This window comes from Muntiacus reevesi, chromosome 1 (genome assembly GCF_963930625.1).
Source record: "Muntiacus reevesi chromosome 1, mMunRee1.1, whole genome shotgun sequence".
NCBI classification, from domain to species: domain Eukaryota; kingdom Metazoa; phylum Chordata; class Mammalia; order Artiodactyla; family Cervidae; genus Muntiacus; species Muntiacus reevesi.
In genome coordinates this window covers 151,964,141-151,986,654 of record NC_089249.1, presented here as the reverse complement: position 1 = coordinate 151,986,654, position 22,514 = coordinate 151,964,141, and the positions used below count along the sequence as shown (strand labels likewise).

The 22,514-nt window shown below is 50.1% G+C and overlaps 1 protein-coding gene across 5 annotated transcripts in view; it reads right to left on the bottom strand.

Annotated features, from left to right (window-relative positions):
• Window positions 1-1,276: 1,276 nt before the first annotated feature.
• SLC1A7 (solute carrier family 1 member 7) overlaps window positions 1,277-22,514 on the bottom strand; it is a 32,616-nt gene continuing 11,378 nt past the window's right edge. For 2 of the 5 annotated variants that reach the window (XM_065912841.1, XM_065912857.1), the window contains exons 3-10: window positions 14,918-14,960; window positions 11,411-11,633; window positions 7,815-7,914; window positions 6,930-7,163; window positions 4,430-4,624; window positions 3,503-3,637; window positions 3,008-3,146; window positions 1,277-2,415 (exon numbers count right to left, since the gene is read on the bottom strand). In XM_065912841.1, coding sequence (XP_065768913.1) covers window positions 2,197-2,415; window positions 3,008-3,146; window positions 3,503-3,637; window positions 4,430-4,624; window positions 6,930-7,163; window positions 7,815-7,914; window positions 11,411-11,633; window positions 14,918-14,960 — 1,288 coding nt within the window. In that variant the 3' untranslated portion in view covers window positions 1,277-2,196. The remainder of the gene's footprint in view (window positions 2,416-3,007; window positions 3,147-3,502; window positions 3,638-4,429; window positions 4,625-6,929; window positions 7,164-7,814; window positions 7,915-11,410; window positions 11,634-14,917; window positions 14,961-22,514) is intronic. The other 3 variants (XM_065912864.1, XM_065912871.1, XM_065912850.1) reach the window with 3 other exon arrangements.

Below are 22,514 nucleotides of genomic sequence, written 5' to 3'. Positions count from 1 at the left end.
CGAGCCCGGTAAAGAGCAGCTTCCTCACCCGTGTGAAGCAGATGCCATTGCACAGAGAGATGTGCCACAGGACGGTGGACAGTAAGGTAGGCCACACCATGGGGAGAGTTACGATAGCTGGACATCTGATCCGTCACAGGTGATTAGGCCTTAAGGAAGGAAGGATGCTCCCAAGGTGGATTCGACAGCCTCTAGCCCTATGGTGGGAGGGGGAGCCTAGGGCCCTTCCTGGACTCTTCAGACCATAACCCTGGGAGGAAGATGGAGGTAGTTCAGGAGTGGGGCCTGGGAGGAAGGTGATCGTTGTTGTTCAGCCGATTCTTGGCGATCCCACGGACTGCAACACGCCAGGCTTCCCCATCCTTCACTGTCTCCTGGAGTTTGCTCAAACTCACATCTGTTGAGTCAATGTCGCCGTCCTACCATCTCATTCTCTGTTACCCCCTTCTCCTCCTGCGTTCAGTCTTTCCCAGCATCAGGGTCTTTTCCAATGAGTCAGCTCTTCGCACCAGGTGGCCAAAGTATTTGGAGCTTCAGCTTCAGCATCAGTCCTTCCACTGAATATTCAGGACTGATCACACTCCTGATTCTCTGACTGACCCTGGGAGGCTCATCCTCTCCCCCAGCTTCACAGGCTCCATGGTGCAAAACCCTGGGGCTGTATCTTCTCCCCAAAGTGCATCCAGAGCAGACTGTGTGGCCTGGGTCTTCCGTCTCCTCTGCAAGCCTCCTGGAGACACGGTGAGGCTGAGGAGAGCGAGGGAAGGGGAGTCTGAAAACTTCTCGGGCACACCCCCTGTTTAAAGCAAAACATTCACCGATGGGAGCCAGGCTGGCTGAGGAAATGTGTTTCTTTTGTGAGGACTGACCTCAGGGCCCTGACTGTAGAGCCCAGGCTATGAGCAGAGTGGTCTGCCCACACCGTGGTTCCCAGACAGGCCCCTGGGCAGCCCAGTGTGTGCTCTGCTTCCTGCATGTAATGGCTCAGGCAGGCCTGTCCTCACTCTGGCCACCAGGACAGGCTCATCTGCACTCTGGCTGCCCAGGCAGGCCCATCCACACACTGACAGCCCAGACAGACCTGTCTACACTCCAGCGCTGCAGACTAGGCTGTTTACATTCCGGCTTCCTGGACAGCCCCGTCTGTACTCAGACTGCCCAGACAAGCAAGTCTGCACTTTGCCTGTATTAACCCCATAAAGAAATGCTGGTTTGGGTATGGTCACTAAGCCCACAAGACTTGAAAAACAAAATACCTTTATTTAGTTATCACTGAACTTGCAAACACAGAAAGGAATAGAAAATCTAACTCCTCTTCATCACATGGGCTTTGGAGCAGGGGGTGGAGGGAATGCTGACCCCAGGGCCATCTGGGCAGCTTGACTGAAACATCCCAGGTGAGTCTGTGTCCCCAATCCTGGCTGGTTCACCTGTCCAATGGGAGACTAGCCCGGGGGTTTCTAGGGGCCCTGCAGCTCTGGTGAATACATCTTCATCTCCACATCAGATGAGCTTTATGAGACAGAACTGCTAGGTCAGGAGATGGGACTGGCTGTGGCACATGGAAGGCAGTGGGTCTCGGCTTTAGGCTGGGCCCGTCCTTGGGGAGAGCTGTTGGTCTGAGGCCACGTGTTATGGGGCCGGGTGGGGGCAGGCCTGGACTGGGACACAGCTGGGGCAGAACCAGGACATTGCTATATCTTCATAAATTGAAAGCAGTGGTGGCTCTGGGACTTCTGGAGGGGTCAGAGCATCCCTCTCAGCATCTGGCCCTGCAGGCATCTCTGTCCTCTGGCAGGGAGTGGCCAGGGCTTGAAAGCCTTGAACTAGAATCCTAGTCCTGATATCACTTGTTCTGAGACCTGGGGCAAGTGTTTTCAGCTCTCAGAGCCTCAACTTTGTGATTCAGCAAGTGGAGACCATACCCCTGCCTGCCACCCTCACAGGCCAGCCCAGTGGAAATGTCACTGCTGGGGCTCAGGCTACACCTGCCTGTAACTCTCCAGTTGGGACCCCTACATGCAGTCTTTCCCCTTTCTGACACTCCACTTTCCATCAAGTGGAGCCCATTCTGGACCCTCAAGGGTGGGGAGATAGTGTTAGCCTGGCCCTTGTGCTCAGGAAAGTAGTGAATTGAGATCCTGCCCTTGGCCCCTAACCCTGGAGGCCTCCCCCAGGCCCTGCAGTTCCTGGGGCTCAGACGTTGGTCTCGAGTTCGCTGATCTCAATGGTGCAGTGGTCCAGACTGGCAGTGGCTGGTTCCTCATCCTGCTCCACCTGGATGGGGACGTGGTGGGGACAGGAGGGGCCAAGGGTCAGCTCTGCGGCCTCAGCCACACTCTTCACACAGCCATTCTGCTGGGTCGCCACGATCTCCTGGAGGCTCACGGGCTTGGTCTCACAGGGCAGCAGTTTCTGGGGAGAGGAAACAGGTCTTGGCAGCAGCAGGAGGGACTGAGGATAGACAGTAGGGAGGACTGGACAAACAAAGGGCTGGGGACAGTCTGGTTTTCCTACAGACATGCTGTGAGAACTTGCTAGGTCATAGGGCCTCTCTGGGCTCCAGTTCCAAGTTGTCCTGCCTCCTGGGACTGTCTTAGTAGAGGAGGCACCTGCCCCCTGGGATCCAGTGTGGGAGTGGGCAGCACCCCTGCCTGAGCCTCAGCATCCTCCCCACGGAGTGGGACAGCCACTACACGTGGCTACTGAAGGAGCGCTGAGGACCATGAAGCTCCCAGCAGACATGTGAACACTGGCCTTGTCAACAGGACACTGGGGTATGTCTCCCTGAGGATGCTGCCTGTGTTCACCACCAGCCATGGTGGATGTCCAACAATCAGTTATTAGAGGAATCTGCCACCCGGGTGCCCGTGAGGAGACCAAGGTGTGGAGGGATCGGTGGAAGGCTGCCCAGCTGGTGGGTAGCTGATGTGCTGCCCTGCCCACCACTCCTGGCTTCACCCTTGGGCCTTTGAGCAGCCTGGCTGGAGGGAGACGGTGTGCTCACCTCGGCGCCCGTGTCCTGAGCGAAGTCTTTCCGGCAGACGTGAGCCATGATCCCGGCAGCCAGTGCATCACCCAGCACATTAATCATGGTGCGGAAACGGTCCCTGGTGGGCCAAGGTGGGCGGTGAGCGGCAGGCCCTCTGTTGTAAGGGGATATGGGAGAGGGCAGTGCTCACGGGACGGGTGCCTTCCTGGTCCTCCTGGCCCAGCACCCCCCGGCGGTGCTGAAGTGGGTGATGAGGCATGTGAATGTGTGGTGCCTCAGGGCCTGTGTGTCAAAGGGCTTGGGCTAATGCTCTGCTCCCACCCTCCTGAAATTCTCTGTAGTTTTTGAACAAGGGATCCTAGGTTTTCACTTTTGAAAACCGGGCTCCGCAAGTCATCCAGCTGGGCAGGTGTCAATGAGTACCCACTGTACCAAACCATGGCAGCTCCCGGGTCCACTGTGAGTGCCTGCCTCCCAGGGGACAGGAGAGGGTGGGGGAACCCCACTCACAGAGCCCAGTCGACAGCGATGATGAGGGTGATGTCATCGGTGGGAAGCCCCACGGAGGTGAGCACGATGACCATGGTGACGAGCCCGGCCTGGGGGATGCCGGCTGCCCCGATGCTGGCTGCGGTGGCCGTGATGCTGCAGGAGAGGGTTGGGAGTGGTGTTTGGCCCTGAACCCAAGGAGGAGACCAGAATGCCAGAGCCTCTGGGGACAGCATTGTGGAGCAGGCATTGTTAGGAATGCCACAGCAGAGCATTCTTGGGGCAGGGGCATGCCTCTCTCTGCCCAAGGTCCTGTGGTCCCACAGGCTCAGCAGAACATCCTAAGAAGTCTGTGGAAAGCCCTGTGTCTGGGTTTGACCCCTGGGTTGGGAAAATTCCCTGGAGGAGGGCATGGCAACCCACTCCAGTATTCCTGCCTGGAAAATCCCATGGACAGAGGAGCCTGGCAGGCCACTGTCACTGTAGGTTCCCATCGTCCTCTGGCACTGGGTCCCTAGGGTGAGACTTGCACCCTCAGGCTGGCATGTGAGGCCTTCCCCTTCACCTCTGTCCTCACTTAGCACCTTCCCCCAGTTCCAGCCACACCAGCAGCCCCTCCGCTGTCCTCAGTCCCACCTCTGGCCTCTGCTTGCCCTGTGCCTACCTGCAGTGTCCTGCCTGCTATGCATGTTCCCACTGCAGGCTCTCCTCTGGGCCCTAGCTTCCCAGGTTGCTCAGAGCTCCCTATCTGCAGGGTGGCACTGGGGAAGGAGCCTGGTGCCCTGAATCATGAGACCCCAGCACTGACTTGCTGTGTGACCTGGAATGAGCCCCTTGCCCTCTCTGGGCCTCAGAGACCACATGAGATATGGGAGCTCAAGACTCCCGAAAGCCCTTCCAGAGCAGCCGCCCCCAATCCACACCGGATGCAGGGTGTCAGGAGCTCACCTGATGGTGATGATCTGGCCGAAGTCCAGCTCATAGTTGTTGACCTGGGCAATGAAGATGGCAGCCACGGCTTCGTAGAGTGCGGTGCCATCCATGTTGATGGTGGCGCCCACGGGCAGCACGAAGCGAGCAATGCGCCGGTCAATGTGGTTGTTCTCCAGCAGGCACTTAAAGGTGATGGGCAGTGTGGCGGAGCTGTGGATAGAAGGGCCAGTGTCTGCCATCACCCTCCTCCAAGATGGTCAGGGCCCCCAGGTTGCCAGATGGTCAGTAACAGAAGCTCCCCCTGCCCCCAGTGCCAGGCAGCTGGCCCATCTAGGGTGGAGAACAGACTGAAGGGGCTTTTAAAATGGTCATGTGGCCAGACTTGCCCAGATTCAGGACCTTAGAGACCCCCTGTGAACACTGGTCAGGAAGGGAGTGACCACCAGCAGAGCATCTAACTATGTGCCAGGCGCTGCACTTTACATCTCATGGCTTCCTGCTAGGAAGGTTTTGAGCTCCTTTAACAGGTGAAGAAATGAAGTCCAGAGGGGAGGAGGGGCCACGTCAAACGACTGACCATGCAAAGTGGAGATGAAGTGGTCAACAGCAGGGCTCTGGGTGGGAGCACTGGCTTCAGATTCCAGCTTCCCACTAACTTAGTGGCCTTGGCCCTTCCTCAACCTGTACGTGCCATAGTTTCCTTGTCCCAAACAATCGGTATACTACGGAGCTATTAGGAGGATTCAACAAGAGATTGCTTAGAATAGTGTCTACATATTGTAGGTGGTTTCCCTTGCGGCTCAGCTGGTAAAGAATCTGCCTGCAAGGTGGTAGACCTAGATTCGAACCCTGGGTTGGGAAGATCCCCTGGAGAAGGGAAAGGCTACCCACTCCAGTATTCTGGCCTGGAGAATTCCATGGACTGCATAGTCCATGGGGTCACAAAGAGTCAGATGTGGCTGAGCGACTTTCACTTCACTTCCCTGGTGGTTCAGACAGTAAAGAATTTGCCTGCAATGCAGGAGACCCAGGTTTGATCCCATCCCCTTGAGGAGGGCGTGGCAACCCACTCAGTATTCTTGCCTGGAGAATTCCGTGAACAGAGGAGCCTGGTGGGCTACAGTCCATAGGATCACAAAGAGTCGGACACGATTTGGAGACTTAGCAAGCACCCATCGTAGGTACTCAACCAATGGTAGCCCTTGCTCTTGTAGCTGTGTTGTTACTGAGCTCCCAGTAGCAGTGTTGGGCCTGAAATTCAGGTTTGCGTAGCCCCACAGCCCTTACTCCCCCACAGGTCACTGCTTGAGAGGCCCAGATACACTTGCCAGAGCCCCTCATGGGCCCCAGGCATGCTGGACACGAGGCTGTGGTTCCTGCTAACAGGAAACAGTGAGGGCTGCCAGTGCTGGTAGGGCTTAACCAGTGACATGGGGGCCAGCAGCTGCTTGGGGCTTCATCTTTCCCTCTCGCCTCCTCCCTCTGCCCTGGGTGGGGTTCCCAGACAAGGCTTCTAGGACTTTTCCTCACTGGTTCTGCTCCTCCTGAGTCCTGCATGAGGTACTTCTGCTGCCACGGGCAGGTTATGTGGCTGCTGTGGAAGGAGGTCTGTGGTGGCCCTTATTCCCATTTTACAGACTGGGAGACTGAGGCCTAGGGAAGAGAAGGCAGTCAGGGATGGACAGAAGAGCCAGGCCTTTAAGGCCAGAGACATGGGCTTAAGTTTAGGTGACTTCCTCCGTGTAGAGCTTGGACACTCACTATGGGGAGAACCACTCTTTCTTCACAGGGTTAGATGCCCAGTAAGTGACCGCCTCCTTCCCTTCTCCTCTCTCAATAGCAGAGTTTGCATGACTTCATCTCCCTGGGTCTTCTGCACTCAGTTGCGGTCTGGGATGCTTGAGGTCAGGTGTTGCTTCACCAAGCCCAGAATGGCCTTAGTGGGTTATCTCCATTAATCACACAGCAACTCTACATGCCAGAGGCCACAGTGATCCCCGGTCTGTACATGAGGAAACTAATCTCACCACCCAGGGAGGTGGAGTGACTTGCCCGCAGTCACAGAGCTAGTGGGTAATGGAATCATGACTCAAATTCCCACTGTCTAAAGACGCTGCCAGTGCTGTGACAGGGCTACCTGCCAGTGACAGTAAACAGGCAGAGTCCCTGAAGAGCAGAGGGCCTGGCTCCACCAGAAGCACCACGTGGCCGTGAAAGGCAGCAGAGACTGCAGACTCATCACTCCTCAGCTCTGCCGGCCCCTGACACGTGGACGCCAACCCCCATGTGGACTGAGGGAACTCTGGGGATGTGGAGGAGGGCTTGCTGCCATTCGGGAAGGTAGGGGCTCAAGCATTTCAAGAATAGGTCTTGTTACCAAATCCTCCCCCAAGTTTGTGAAGTAGGTCACATGGACACTTTCCATGGTTCCATGGCTACAGGCAAATGATGGCTGGACAGAAGGATAGCTTTCCGCCGTGGTCTCTTCCCTGACACTTTCCCTGCCCAGGGCTACCTGGAGGAGGTGGCCAGTGCGATGAGCAGGGCCTGGAGGATGCCGCGGATGAAGACGATGGGGTTCTTTTTGGTGATGAAGAAGTAGAGCAGAGGCAGGATGAAGAGGCCATGGACCACCAGCCCACACACCACGGTGACTGCATAGAAGCCCAGCTTCTTTCCTACGGTCGTGGGGTTGTCCATCTCCAGGATCTTGCCAGCGATGAGGAACACAATGCCAAAGGGGAAGTACCTGAGGTGGGCAGGGCAGCTGGCTTAGCACCAGGCAGGCAAAGACCGTGGGAGGTGCCAGGCACTATATCACTGCTGGGCCTGACTGCCCTGAGCCTTCCCAGACTCTTACGAGGATAGAATGTGACCATGTACCCAAGTACCTGGCGTATGATGTCACTAATGCCCCCTTAACCAGTCCAGCCATGCAGGCTTTACCCTTCTGCCTTCCTCCGCAGGCCCACATTGCAGCCCAGCAATGAGACAGTCTCTATGGCTGACCTTGGCAGGCCTCTGCCTTTCCTTATCTCACTGTGCAGGGTTGGACTAGAAGATTCCTAAGGTCTGAACTCTGAGCCAAGGAGTGGCAGCTGGTTGTCACTTCCAGTGTCTCCTTTCTCCAAAAGCTGAGCTAATGAGGCCCCAAGAGATGGGGAAACAGAGGTCAGGACCAGGCTGATTAGCTCTTGATTGGCCTCCAATAGGCCTGATGGGGCCAGAAATGGCAGGCCCAGGGCTGGAACTCGGCCTGGTCAGGGCTGGGGGTATCCTCCTGTGCCCAGCTTTCTGCTCATTTCTTTGGGACCACGGGGTCCCTCCAGCTGCCTAGAGCAGGGCTGAAAGGGGGCGGAGTGGGTAGGAGTCTGCCCTTGACCCCCACGACGAGGCTCACCACACAGCCACGGCCACGATCTTCATGACGGACTCGTTGAGGCACTGGCAGAAGCTGACCAGCGGGGCCCCGCTGTCACCCATGCGGCCCAGCATGATGCCTGCGGGGGGCAGGGACACAGCAAATGACAGAGCCGGCAGAGGGGGGCAGAGCGCACGACACCCACGTGAGCCAACGCGTGCTGTGGCCAGGCGCGGACAGAGCACGGGCACACACAGATCTCCGCGCCTGGCCGGCTGCCCAGCGGCCTCTGCCACCCAGCGGCCTCTGCCACCCAGCGCTTCCCCCTCCTTCCCCTCCCTTCCCGGCCTCCCTGCTGGAGAGGGCTGTGACCTTCCCACAGCGCTTCCATCTCTTCCTCCTCTCCACCCAGCAGCATGTGCCACCTTCTAAAGATAAAAATGCTCCCTGCCAACACCCCCAACCGACTTTCCTGAACACAGACCATAACTAACACCCCACCCCTCCCACCCTGGTTCAGGCCCCACTTGACCTGGCCGTCTCTAACTCCCGCCTCTGTCTGGCCGTGCTTTCCCTTCCTCACTCACTCCTTCTTCACGTTTCTAGACTACATCAAGCTCTTGGCTATGGTGGGGCCTTTGTCCATTCAGTTCCTGATGCCTGAAGCCCTGGCCTGGAGGCCTGCCCCTCCCAACCCCCCTTGGCAGACTCCTCATTTATTCTTTAACCCATCTCTTTCTGATCCCCTCATATCACTTATTACAACACTTATCTGTTGTATTATTCTGTCTCCCCCAATAGAAAGTTAACCCATGAGGGCAACTTATCATTGAATGAATGAATGAACAAGGGAATGAATGATGAAGCTTTTTCCGAAGCCCCTGTCACCCTCCCCTTGGGTTCTGAGGTCATGCAGGTAACCACAGTTAGGTCACTCCTGGAACAGTAACAAGCAGCTGCTCTCCCACTGGTGACACAAAGATGGAGAGCATAATACACTCTGTGTCTGCCTTCACGGAGCTTACTGTTGCTGTGTCCAAGAGGTTCATCCACTGACTCAGCCGGTGAGGGGCAGGATCTGAATCCTGGCCTCTGGGACCCTAGAGACAAGCTCTTTCCCTGCCCGGGATGCCCCGAACCCATGCTGAATGGGGAGCAGCTACCACAGGGAAGGGGAGTGGAGGGGTCCTGCGGGGGTGGGCAGGAGAGGCCAGAGAGGCAGGTGACACTGGGCCCAGCTCTGTCCACCTGGCCTGTGGAAGCCTGGCTGAACTCAGAGCCAGCTTCCGAGCTATTCCTGCTCCTCATCAAGCTCCCTGTTCCACCCACAGGCCCTGGTTGGCTTAGAGCAACTATACATGGGATGCGTAGGGTGGCAGTGGGCTTCCTCCCACAAGCAAGGCCAATGCCACCTTAGCATCAGCCGCATCCCAACACCAGGGAGAAGATGGGGAAGGAGGCTGCAGTGAGGGGAGCCAGCTGTGCAGGTGTGCTCACCCACACTCAGGTGGGGGTACACAGAGACGTTGGCACGGCCAGAGTTGAGGACACACAAAAAATAGTCACTGACATGTGCTCAGTAAACCGCGAAATGAGTCGAAGGGGCTCAGAGTTTTCTTTAGTTCTGCTGATAGATATCCTTTTTGGGTATGTTCCCAGCCCTAAGAGAGCGGTGATGACTGGGGAAGGGGAAGAAAGTCCAGGGCGGGGGACAGATTATCAGATGTGCTGAGGATGCTTCCGAACACCATCCTCTCATACTCTGGGGTCTCTGAGGTCCTGGCCCCTCTGTGTGCCTGCCTGGCCTTTTGACCAGGATGAAAAGAGCTCCGTTAACCATTGTCATTCATCTACCTGTCTACCCATCTTTCCCAGAAGTTCACCTACCAAGCACCTGCTCTAACCAGTCACGTGGTGGCTGTGGGGCTACATGGAGACCAAGCCCTGTCTCTGCCTGCGTGGATACGCAGCTGCCACGCAGGCGTTAAATAGCCACGCCAACAAGTAGGCAGTTGTATTGGATCAAACATTTAAGGAATAACACAGGGCACCTGACTGGGGTTAGACTTTTCCCCAGGATGGGACGCTTATACTGAGCTCCCTCAGGGATGAGAAAAGTGTAGCGGAGAGGGAGGGGCAGGAGCAGCCTGGCCGAGGGAGGCGCCTTCCAGGAACCGACAGGCAGAGCGGCTGGGGAAGTGAGCGGCCGAGAGCCGCAGCCTGGCCGGAGCTCACAGGCTCTGTAGGTCACGTGGTGTTTGGACCCCTCTCCGAGGACAGTGGAGCCAGTGGAGGCTTTACATGGGGACTCGACGACCCTGTGAGGAGGACACACAAGGACAGGGGACTCTTGGGGCAGTTTTTCCAGAAACCAGGTGAGAGGTGAAGATGGCCTTGGCTGGGGCAGTGGGCAAAAGGAAATGCAGAGGCTGGAGAGACTTCAGAGGCAGGCCTGGTGGGATTTGGGTATGAGCTAAAGCAGAGGGCAAAGTATAAAGTAACCCCAAGTTCCTGCCTAAGAAACCAAGAAGACAGGGGAATTTCCACTTGAGAAGAAAACCCTGTGTAGGGGTTGGAAGCTGGAGAGCCCTCCACTAGGCCCAGGGCTGGGGCAGTGTGGGGAAGGGGCTGATAGGATTTTATAGTGAGGCTCCTGATGACCCCTGGCATGACCTAGAAAGACGAGGTGGGACTGACAAGCTAGACAGTTGTGGAGGGGTTAGGAATTCCTAGACTCCAAAAAAGGAAGAGGACTTCACTAGTAGCTCAGTTGGTAAAGAATCTGCCTGCAATGCAGGAGATGCGGGTTCGACCCTTGGTTGGAAATATCCCCTGGAGAAGGAAATGGCAACCCACTCCAGCAATCTTGCTTGGAAAACTCCATGGACAGAGAAGCCTGTTGGGCTACAGTTCATGGGGTGGCAAGAATTGGACACGACTTAGTGACAAATCACTGCTACCAAAGAAGGAAGAAGGCTGTGTGCATATGTCGGTGGGGGTGGTCAAGGGAAGGATGCTGCAGGCAGAGGCGTATCCAGAGGTTTTGTAGGATCTGAAGCTTGCACAGTTTGGAGCCTTCTTCAAGAAAAAGAATATAAAATTTAAAACAGGAAAAAGGATACAGGCCTTAGAAGGGACCTGTGCAAGTTAAACTTTACCAGCTTCATGGTAAGTAGCCTGTGGTGGGCCTTGGAGACCCAGCAAAGGAAAGAGTATGGTCACGGGCCCCCAGAAATGGCACAGACAGGTCTACAGAGAGAGGTGGCCACTGAGAAAGCCCTGTGGTTGAGGGTGGAAGGGAAGAATGAGGGCTTTAAACAAATAGCTGCTGGCAATGTTAGAGGCATGGCCTTCTCAGAGGGAGGACCAACACTCCTGGAGGCAAATAGCACCCAGGGATGGGGAATTCCCAGTGAGGAACAGCAGCTCCAACTCGGGGAGGGCTAGGGACACCCCCTTGCCCCTGGGTAATGGAATAGGGACTTGAGTCACTCTCTCGGAAAAGGAAAGGAAGGAACCTCCTGGAAGATGGGGAGACTCCAGGCTATTCAGGTTACTGGACACGGGATGTAAGGAGGGGTAAATGCAAGGAGGGCCAGGCCCCAGGGCTTCCCGGGGTAGTGGGCAGCACATACCCATGGTGGCAGAGAAGATGACGATGCCCAGCACGTTCATGCCATCGCTGGTGCCAGGCTCTGACTTATAAACGACCTCTGGCGGGGGTGTCAGGTCCAGGGCGAAGTTCTGCACATGAGAGCCATTCTCCTCCTGGACCCCATAGATGAGGATCCGCCGAGAAGAGGCCTCCTCTGACGCCACCTTGGGGGACTTGATAACGGGGGTGGTCTTGGTGCGATACTGGCGGGCAACACCCCAACCAGGAATGAGTCAGGACAGGACCAAGCGTAACATCAACAACAATAATAAGAACATCTTGGAAGCACATCTGTATCCACTCATGAACTATATGATTGACAGTGACCCTGTGACTTAGGCACGACAGGGGTTATTATCAATATTTTACCAAAAAACAAAACTGAGATTTGTTCGGTCATCCACACACTACCCGGCACACCTCCCTCCATCCCTCCTCCCCTCTTCTTTCTGTGCATCGTTACACCTACCTGTAATAAGTCACTTCAGTCATGCCCAACTCTGTGAGACCCTGTGGACTGTAGCCCTCTGACCAGGCTCCTCTGACCATGGAATTCTCCAGGCAAGAATACTGCAGCGGGTTGCCATGCCCTTCTCCAGGGGATCTTCCCAACCCAGGGATTAAATCTCTTGCATTAATGTTCTTTACCACTAGCACCACTTGGCTGGGACCCTCTCTAACCATCCATCCATCTCCTACACAGATAATCTACCTGGATAAACCTCCATTCACCTGTCTATCCTCTTTCAGCCATCCACTGTCCATCTGCCTAACAGCCAGCAAGCCCTGCCTTCCACTGAAGGAAACTTGGACCTTCTGTTAGGAAAGCTTAGTTTGCCCCAAGCTTTCTTGACGAGATGAGATGCCAGCTGGGGAGAACTGAGTGACTGAGTCACCTAACTCTCTTCCTCAGCCCCCAGGACATTTCCAAGTCTTTTCTTCTCATTCCTCAGGTACTATGAGCGCAAACAAGGGCTCCTATCTTCCTACACCAAGTATCAATAAAGCAAAGTTTCTGGGGATGGGTGGAGAAAAAGAACCACTCAGGAAATAGACATAAAATTTCAATGCTTCAGTTCCTTCATCTGTAAAGTGGGGTCTTAATAGTTACTTACCTCATTAGGTTAAATGAGATGATATATGTAAAGTGCTGGCAGTACTGCCTGGCACATGGTAAGCCTTCTGTAACCATTACTGCTATTATCACTACCACCACCATCACCATCATAACCACCATCATCACCCAAGTTTGAACACTCTGTGCCAGGTGCTGATTCTTGAAGGATGGGCAGGGGTTTGCCAAAAGAGAAAGGGCATTCCAGATGCGGTAGAAAGTAGAGCAATGTTCTTTTTCTCTCTCACATCTTCAGTAATTGCCCATCACTGTTGGAATAATATCCAAACTCCCTAGCCTAGCATTCAGGGCCCTCCACTACTTGGCTCATTTCACAGATGAAGACACAAGAGGTTAGGGAAGATACAGTGATTAGCTCAAGCTTTCACAGCTCCTTATTTTGGAACCTCTCCTCCATCTCTCAACCACCTCTCGTGTGTCTCCAGCCTCAACACAGGGCCCACCACAGGGAAGATCAGGAAATGCTTATTGGACTGAGTCAACCAACAGACTGACATTTTAGAAGGGAAATTATTAGAAGTGCACACCAAGATTGGTGTACAGGGTTGTTGGAAACTGACCTTGAATATTCATAAGCTCCATTTCTTTAGCCACTTGATGTGAAGAGCCAACTCACTGGAAAAGACCTTGATACTGGGAAAGACTGAAGGCTGAAGGAAAAGGAGGCAGCAGAGGATAAGATGGTTAGATAGCATCACTAACTCAGTGACATGAATTTGAGTGAACTCTGGGAGATAGTGGAGGACAGAGGAACCTGGTGTGTTACAGTCCATGGGGTACAGAGTCAGACATTACTTAGCGACTGAATAACAGCAAGGCTGTTTTGGTAAACAACCAAAAGGAGAAATAGGTAAATAAATTACAGCCTAGACTTACATCAGGCTATGATATCATCACTAAGCATTGTATTTTTTGTTGTTGTTCAGTTGCTCAGTCCTGTCTGACTCTCTGTGACTCCATGGACTGCAGTACACCAGGCTTTCCTGTCCTTCACCATCTCCCAGAGCTTGCTCAAACTCATATCCATTGAGTCAGTGATGCCATCCAACCATGTCATCTTCTGTCACTCACTTCTCCTCCTGCCTTCAATCTTTCCAAGCATCAGGGTCTTTTTCAATGAGTCAGCTCTTCCCAGGTGGACAAAGTATTGGAACTTCAGCTTCAGCATCAGTCCTTCCAGTGAATATTCAGGATTGATTTCCTTTAGGATTGACTGGTTTGATCTCCTTGAAGTTCAAGGGATTCTCAAAAAGTTTTCTCCAACATCACAGCTTGAAAGCCTCAATTCTTTAGCATTCAGCCTTCTTTACGGTCCAACTCTCACATCCGTACATGACTTGTATTTTTAAGAAACATTAATAACCATGTAAAGTGCTCATGATATAATGGGAGTGGGGGAAAAAAGCAAGATGCACACTGTGTGTGTACTATGATCCTAATTCTATTTTTAAAAACATTTCTGCAGAGAAAAAAAAGACTAGAAGCATAACTTCTACTATCACTATTGCTAGGTCCTGGAACTACAAGTGATTTTTATCCTCTGCTTTGGGCCTCCCTGCAATGCAGAAGACCCCAGTTTGATCAGACCCCAGGAAGATCCCCTGGAGAAAGGATAGGCTACCCACTCCAGTATTCTTGGGCTTCCCTTGTGGCTTAGATAGTAAAGAATCTGCCTGCAATGCAGGAGACCTGGGTTCAACCCCTGGGTTGGGAAGATCCCCTGGAAAAGGGAACAGCTACTCACTCCAGTATTCTGGCCTACAGAATTCCATGGACAGAGGAGCCTGGCAGGCTACAGTCTTTGGGGTCGCAAAGAGTCGGACACAACTGAGTGAATTTCACTTATTTATTGTAGTATTTCCCTTATATTTTACAGTGAGTGTTATTACTGTTTTTATTAGAAGGAAAGGATTATTTTAAAAAGAAAGAGAAAACAGGCTTTGATGCCAACAGGCCTGGGTTCACCTACTAGTTCTGCCATTTACTAGTGATTTAGCCTTGGGCAAATCGTTTAACCCTACTGAGTCTCAGTTTCCTCATCCAGGAGCTGTTCTGGTCCTAGCCCAGGGTAGGGTTATTGTGAGGACTGAGCGAGACCCTGTGTGTGAGCATGGGCATGATGGAGGGCGGAGCCGGCACTCAGTGGGGGCTTCCATCTCCCCTCATAATTCTTCCTTGTGAAAAGTCAGAACCCAGGGCAGGGGTACGACCACAGGAGTCTCTAAAGATCTAGGTCCTCCCCCCACCCCTCCCCTGTAGCCTCCCACCCCCAGAGACAGGGAGACTGACCAGCCGAGCCAGGCCCAGGGTGGCCCTGCCTGCCCACCCTCGATCGCCCAGGGACCCACTCACCTGTTTGAATGTGGCTTCCACCAGGTTGGCTGGGAACATGTTCCTGGAAAGAGAGTCAGTAATTGAAGAATTTCAGGACAGGAGGGCCCTTAGGTCACCTGAACACCTCCTTTGGCAGTGGAGGCCTTCCATAACCCCGCCCCACCTGTCCATGCAGTGTTACCTCTTCCCATCACTCCCATCTCAGGACTTCAAGCTTCAATACCAACTGCATATGGTTCCCAAAATATGCTGCATACTTTTCCAACTCCGGGTCTTTGACTGCTGTTCCTTCTGCCTGAAATGCCCTGCCTACTTCTCTGGCTGATTCCTATACCAGTCAAGCAGAGACCAAACCTTTTGCAACTGCTCCAGACAGACTCCTTGGCCCTTCCCCTATAGCTAACTATGCTCCAGCATGCTGCTGGTGGCACTAGTCAGGTGTCTGCCTCCCCATTGACTGGCCTCCTTGATCATTCGTATCTTATCTGTGGCTCCCAAAACAGGACCTGGCATATAAATAGGATCATTATTCTTATTAACATAATCTTCATCTTCTAAAGCAGGAGGGGATCCTGTCCTACCAGATGTGAAAACATATTATAAATATGCAACTCTCAAAACAGTGAGATACTGACAGCCATCAGCAGAAAAATCAATGTAACAGAACCTGTACCTGGAGACAGAACCTGGGACATCTAAATATTTCATATTTGATAGAAGTTGCTTCACAAATCAGTGAAGAAGGGAAGGACCCATTCTAGAGAACTGCATAGCTGACCAACTATTCAGAAAAATAAACACTAGATCTTGGAACTTCCCTGGTAGTCCAGTGGTTGGGAGTTTGCTTTCCAGTGCAAGGGGTACATCAAAGCTGTATATCGTCACCTTGTTTATTTAACTTATATGCAGAATATATTATGCAAAATGCCAGGCTGGATGAATCACAAGCTGGAATCAAGATTGCCAGGAGAAATATCAACAACCTCAGATATGCAGATGATAACACTAATGGCAGAAAGAGGAGAGGAACTAAAGAGACCCTTGATGGAGGTGAAAGAGGAGAGTAAAAAATCTGGCTTAAAACTCAACATTCAAGAAACTAAGATCAAGACATCTGGTTCCATCACTTCATGGCAAATAGATGGAAAAAAGTGGAAACAGTGACAGATTTTATTTTGTTGGGCAGTGATTTCAAAATCACTGTGGATGATGACTGCAACCATGAAATTAAAAGACACTTGCACCCTGGAAAGAATGCTTTGATAAACCTAGACAGTGTATTAAAAAGCAGAGACATAACTTTGCTGACAAAGGTCCATCTAGTCAAAGCTATGGTTTTTCCAGTAGTCATATATGGATGTGAGAGCTGGATCATAAAGAAGGCTGAGCGCTGAAGAATCTATGCTTTTGAACTATGGTGTTAGAGAAGACTTTTGAGAGTCCCTTGGACTGCAAGGAGATCAAACCAGTCAATCCTAGAGGAAATCAACCCTGAATATTCATTGAAGGGACTGATGCTGAAGTTGAAGCTCCAATATTTTGGCCACCTGATGTGAAGAGCTGATTCACTGGAAAGGACTCTGATGCTGAGAAAGATTGAGGCCAAGAGAAGAAGGTGACAGAGGATGAGATGGTTGGATGGCATCACCAACTCAATGGACATGAATTTGAGCAAACTTTAGGAGACAGTTTGAAAGCAGGGAAGCCTGGTGTGCTGCAGTCGATGGGATTGCGAAGAGTCAGACAACCCTTAGCAACTGAACAACAGCATGGATTGCAAGTTCAATCCCTGATTGGGTGCTAAGATCCCATGCATCTCACAGCCAAAAAATCAAAACATGAAACAGAAGCGATATTGTAGCAAATTCAATAAAGACTTTAAAAATGGTCCCCTTAAAAAAAAACTTTAAAAATAAACCCTAGATCTTTATGTTGTTGTTTTTGTTTAGTCACTAAGTCATGTTGGATTCTTTGCGACCCCATGGAGCCCACAGGGCTTCTCTGTCCATGGAATTTTCCAGACAAGAACAGTGGAATGAGTTGCCATTTCCTTCTCCAGGGGATCTTTGCAACCCAGGATCAAACCTGTGTCTCCTGCTTGGCAGGTAGATTCTTTACCACTGAGCCACTTGGGAAGCCCTAGATCTTTATGTACGCTGCACCAGAATAAATCCCAGATGGCTGAAAGAAAGAAATAATTTAGAAAATAAAACCATAAATATCTAGAAAAAATACAGATTAATATTTTACCAGATATCAGGATGTGGAAGAACTTCTAAGAACAGAATGAGCAATTAAAATAAATCAATATATTTTACTTCATTAAAACTAAGAACTTCCTAAGTGCAGCTTAGTATCCTGGGTTGGATTCTGGAACAGAAAAGTAGGACACTAGTGGAAAAACTGGTGAAATCCAATGAAGCAATTTAGTTAATACTGTTGTACTAATTTAATGTCTTACTTTTGACAAATGTGCTAGATGTAGGTTACTAACATCAGGGGAAGTTGAGCAGAGCTGGGAACTCTCTGTACTCTGCAACTTTTCTATAAACCTAAAATCATGCCAAAGTCAAAAGCTAAAAAATTAAGAAGCTCTTTAAGACAGATTACAATACAAATAAAATAATAAAGCAAACAAACTGGGGAAGTTATACAACAAAGTGTTACCATCTTCAATCTTTAAAGAGTTTTTACAAATCTTGGCCTTGCTTCCATGTTCACTCATTGTGTTTTCTCGCCAGAATATCAGCTCCCCGGAGGGTGGGATCTCTGTTTTGTTCTCTGCTATGTCCCTAGCTCCTGGAAGAGTGCCCAAGGCATAACAGGCACTCAGCAAATATTTGCTGCATAAATAAATGGACCACAAAAACATTAATACCTCAATAGAAAAATGATCCTCTTCATGGATCACAGACTTGTCATGGCAAGAGGGCTTGCATAACTCTATGAAGCTATGAGCCACACTGTGCAGGGCCACTAAGATGGATGGGTCATTGTGCAGTTCTGACAAAACATGGTCCACTGGAGGACGCAATGGCAAACCACTCCAGTATTTCTGACGTGAGATCCCTATGGACAGTATGAAAAGGCAAAAAGATATGACACTGGAAGATAAGCCCTTCAGGTTGGAAGTTGTCCAAGGGAAGAGTGGAGAACAATTACTAATAGCTCCAGGAAGAAAGAAGCAGCTGGGCCAAAGCAGGAACGACACTCAGTTGTGGGTACGTTTGGTGGTGAAATTGAAGTCCGATGCTATAAAGAGCAATATTGTATAGGAACCTGGGATGTTAGGTCCATGAATCAAGGTAAATTGGACGTGACCAATCTTCCAAACAGGAGATGGAAAGAGTAAACATCGACATCTTAGGAGTCAGTGAACTAAAATGGATGGAAATGGGTGAATTTAATTCGGATGACCATTATATCTACTACTGTGGGCAAGAATCTCTTAAAAGAAACGAAGTAGCCCTGATAATTAACAAAAGAAGAAGTTCCAAAGCACTTTCCAAAGCTAAACTTGCACACAAACAAAGGTCAGAGTCACTGTTTGGTGGTCTGCTGCCCATCTTATCCACTACAGCTTTCTAAATCCTGGAGAAACCATTACATCTGAGAAGTATGCTCAAAAAATCAATGAGATGCACTGAAAACTGCAATGCCTGCAACCAGCATTGATCAACAGAATGGGCCCAATTCTTCTCCATGGCAATGCCTGACCACAAATCACACAACCAATGCTTCAAAAGTTGGATGAGTTGGGCTACAAAGTTTTGCCTCATCTGCCATATTCACCTAACCTCTTGTCAACTGATTATCACTTCTTCAAGCATCTCGACAAATTTTTGCAGGAAAATGCTTCCACAACCAGCAGGAGGCAGAAAATGCTTCCTAACAGTTCATTGACTTCTGAAGCACAGATTTTTACACTACAGGAATAAACCTATTTCTCATTGGCAAAAATGTGTTGATTGTAATGGTTCCTATTTTAATTAACAAAGATGTGTTTGAGCCTAGTTATAATGGTTTAAAATTCACAGTCTGAAACCACAGTTATTTTTGTACCAACCTAATAGAACTAACACCAAAAACAAATGTCCTTTTCATTGAAGGGTTTTGGAATGCAAAAGTAGGAAGTCAAGAGATACCTGGAATAATAGACAAGTTTGGCTTTGGAGTGCAAAATGAAGCAGGGCAAAGGCTAACAGAGTTTTGTCAAGAGAACATGTTGGTCATAGCAAACACCCTTTTCCAACTACACAAGAGATGACTCTACACATGGACATCACCAGATGGTCAATACCAAAATTAAATTGATTATGTTCTTTGCAACTGAAGATGAAGAAGCTCTATACAGTAAGCAAAAACAAGACCTGGAGCTGACTGTTGCTCAGATTATGAACTCCTTATTGAAAAATTGAGGCTTAAGTTGAAGAAAATAGGGAAAACCACTAAGCCATTCAGATATGACCTGAATCAAATCCCTTAAGATTATACAGTAGAGGTGATGAATATATTAAAGGGATTAGATCTGATAGACTGCTTGAAGAACTATGGACCAAGGTTCACAATACTGTACAGGAGGCAATGACTGAAACCATACCAAAGACAAAGAAATGCAAGAAGGCGAACTGGTTGAGGAGGCCTTACAAAAAGCTGAGAAAAGAGAAGCAAAAGGCAAGGGAGAAAGGGAAGGATTTACCCAACTGAATGCAGAGTTCTGGAGAATAGCAAGGAGAGTCAAGAAAGCCTTCTTAAGTGAACAATGCAAAGAAATAGAGGAAAACAATAGAATGGGAAAGACTAGAGTTCTCTTCAAGAAAACTGCGTATATCAAGAGAACATTTCATTCAAGTATGGGCATGATAAAGGACAGAAAGGTAAGGATCTAACAGAAGCAGAAGAGAGTAAGAGAAGGTGGCAAGAATACACAGAAGAACTATACAAAAACAGGCTTAATGACCTAGATAACCACAATGGTGTGATCACTCACCCACAGCTAGATATCCTGGAGTGTGAAGTCAAGTGGGCCTTAGGAAGCATTACAATGAACAAAGCTGGTGGAAGTAAAGGAATTCCAACTGAGCTATTTAAAATCCTAAAAGATGATGCTGTTAATGTGCCGCTTTCAGCATGTCAACAAATTTGGAAAACTCAGCAGTGGCCACAGAATTGGAAAAGGTCAGTTTTTTTTCGAATCCCAAAGAAGGGCAATGCCAGAGGATGCTTGGTGACATGGACTCCCTCAGACAGTTCTGGTAGCAAACTATAAGGCAATTTGCAATTCACGGTGAGGGTCTCTGCCTTTATAATCTGCCTTAGGAATCTATCCTGAGTCAGAGATGCTCACAAGGAATTTTGTTCCTGTGCTAGCACTTCCTTGAACAGGCCAGGCACCTCGTGTTCACGCTGTGTCTTCTACCTGGACCCTCCTTCCCGCTCACTCTTGTTCTTGGCATGTCTCTTCTTTTGCAAGACTCAGCTCACATATCCATGGAGTTATACATGTGAACATGAGTGTGAGGTTTTTTTCTTCACTTTACACCCCAGCAGTCAGTGTTGAAAAGCAGAAACTATAATTTTTTTCACCGCTGCTAACATACATGTTCAGGGTAACCTGTATTTTATGTGGCGGTTAGGAGAGGACTTACAATGAGCTGTCAAGGCAGAAAACTGCCAAGGCAGAGAATGGTCATGGTTTTCCCCACTGATTTCAGCATTGTCACAAGGGAGAGGGAAAGCAGGGTCAGGAGCTGAGATTAAAGAAGCTCACCTGAGGATTTTTTTTCAATAAGTGATAAGCAAATTTCTTTCACCAGAACAACAGCTGCTGGCAAGGGCTTTGGAAATCAAGCAGAGCCAAAGCTAACAGCAGGCACACTGGTCTGAGCACTTGTGGCCAGAATGAAGGATGTCCACGCTGCACCAGTGATAGCAGTTTGAAAATGTCTCCTGGAAACAGTCCCAGTAGGTTCGAGTGACTAAATGTTTCTCTAAGAAAACTTAGAAGGAAAGTCACTCTAGCCTGAGTAGAAACCAAGAGCATTTAAAAGGTCACACTTAAGAAAGCGAACGGAACGTATACCTCACGCGTTCATCTCTTTACAACGTCCTTAACAATGAAAATAATTTAAAATATGTGCTGTGGCAGGGATGACTAGCTGTCTACCCAGTCTCCACTCTTTCTTCTCACTAACAGAAACTGAAGGCTGTTACAGGGACCAAGAGGGCCCTGAAAATAAGCCCTGTCTCCCAGCCTCTCTTTCCAGAGGGGTGGTCAATGCAATGTAAGTGCGAGTGATTGGGTGGCATTTCCTGGAAAAAGTTTGCAAAGATGCTCGTGCAGCCAGAACCCTTTGGTCCTTTCCTCCAGCTCATTTCTTTCTGCCTAGGACATGGACATAACAGGTGGAGCTTTAGCAGCCTCACTGCACCATGAGACACTGATGAGAAAAGCAAAGTGCTAAATAAACATGGGAAAGCACAAAGGTGGAGGGAGCATGGGCTTCTGGTGATCACAAACTGCCACCTCTGGTCTGCTTATTGGAGAGAAAATACACATCTTTACATTAGTTAAGCCTCTGCTGCTTCAGGTTTCTCTTAACTAGCAGCCAAAAGCATTTCCTGATGCATGTGGCTGTATTATTATCAACAAGCTTATCCTCAGATTTTTTTTAAACTGTGTTTAAAAAGATTCGGGGGCTACACTGGGTCTTCCTATGGTGCACGGGCTTCTCATTGCTGTAGCTTATCTTGCGGCGGACCACAGGCTCTGGGAGCACAGGTTTCAGTAGTTGTGACCCGCAGACTCAGTAGTCATGGTGCATAGGCTTTGTTGCCCCTTGGCATGTGGGGTCTTCCCTGACCAGGGATCAAGCCTGTGTCCCCTGGACCACCAGGGAAGTCCTATCCTCAGATTTTTATAAACAATTATACTTTTGATTATTAAATGAAAAAACATACATTTTCTTTTGGTTTTGAAGACCCATGGGAAGCCTTCCTTTTTTCCCCAGGAGACCTGGGTTCCTGGTGGTAGTTACATAAAATTCAGACATAATGTGCCTGGGAGATATTAGTCGGCCAAGACCATTCACTTTGCCCCAGGCCTCCCTGCATGTCTCCTGGGGCAAGGCCACGGTCCACCTCACTTATTATTTGTAAGTTCCCAAACTCACCCACATCCCCACATCCCCAGCCCCAGCCCAAACTCCAAAGGTGGGAATGGTTCCTTTCCAAGCACAGCTCCCAAGAGCTTCATCCAATCCCTGAAGGGGTGACTGGGGGCTATAAATAGAGCCAAGCTGACTTAATCTCTCTGGTGTTTTTGAAAGATTAGAAAACAAAGAAGGGGCCCAGCTCTGATTGGTGTTTCACTTGGGTTTGTCCTGGGAGGCTGCCCTGTGAGCAGACATCAGTTTTCTGGAGCCCCCACTTGGAGTCTTAGGAAATGAACTCATGTCTTGGAGAGTCAACCAGGGACATGGCCTGTTGTGTTCCTCTGGAAGCATCTTAGAGAGATACAATGTATATCTTCCCATCCTGAAGGATGCTGTGAGCCTTATTTTCCTGTTCAGTTGAAGCCCTCATCTTTCTGACTTTTTCTTAGTCATGTCTGCCT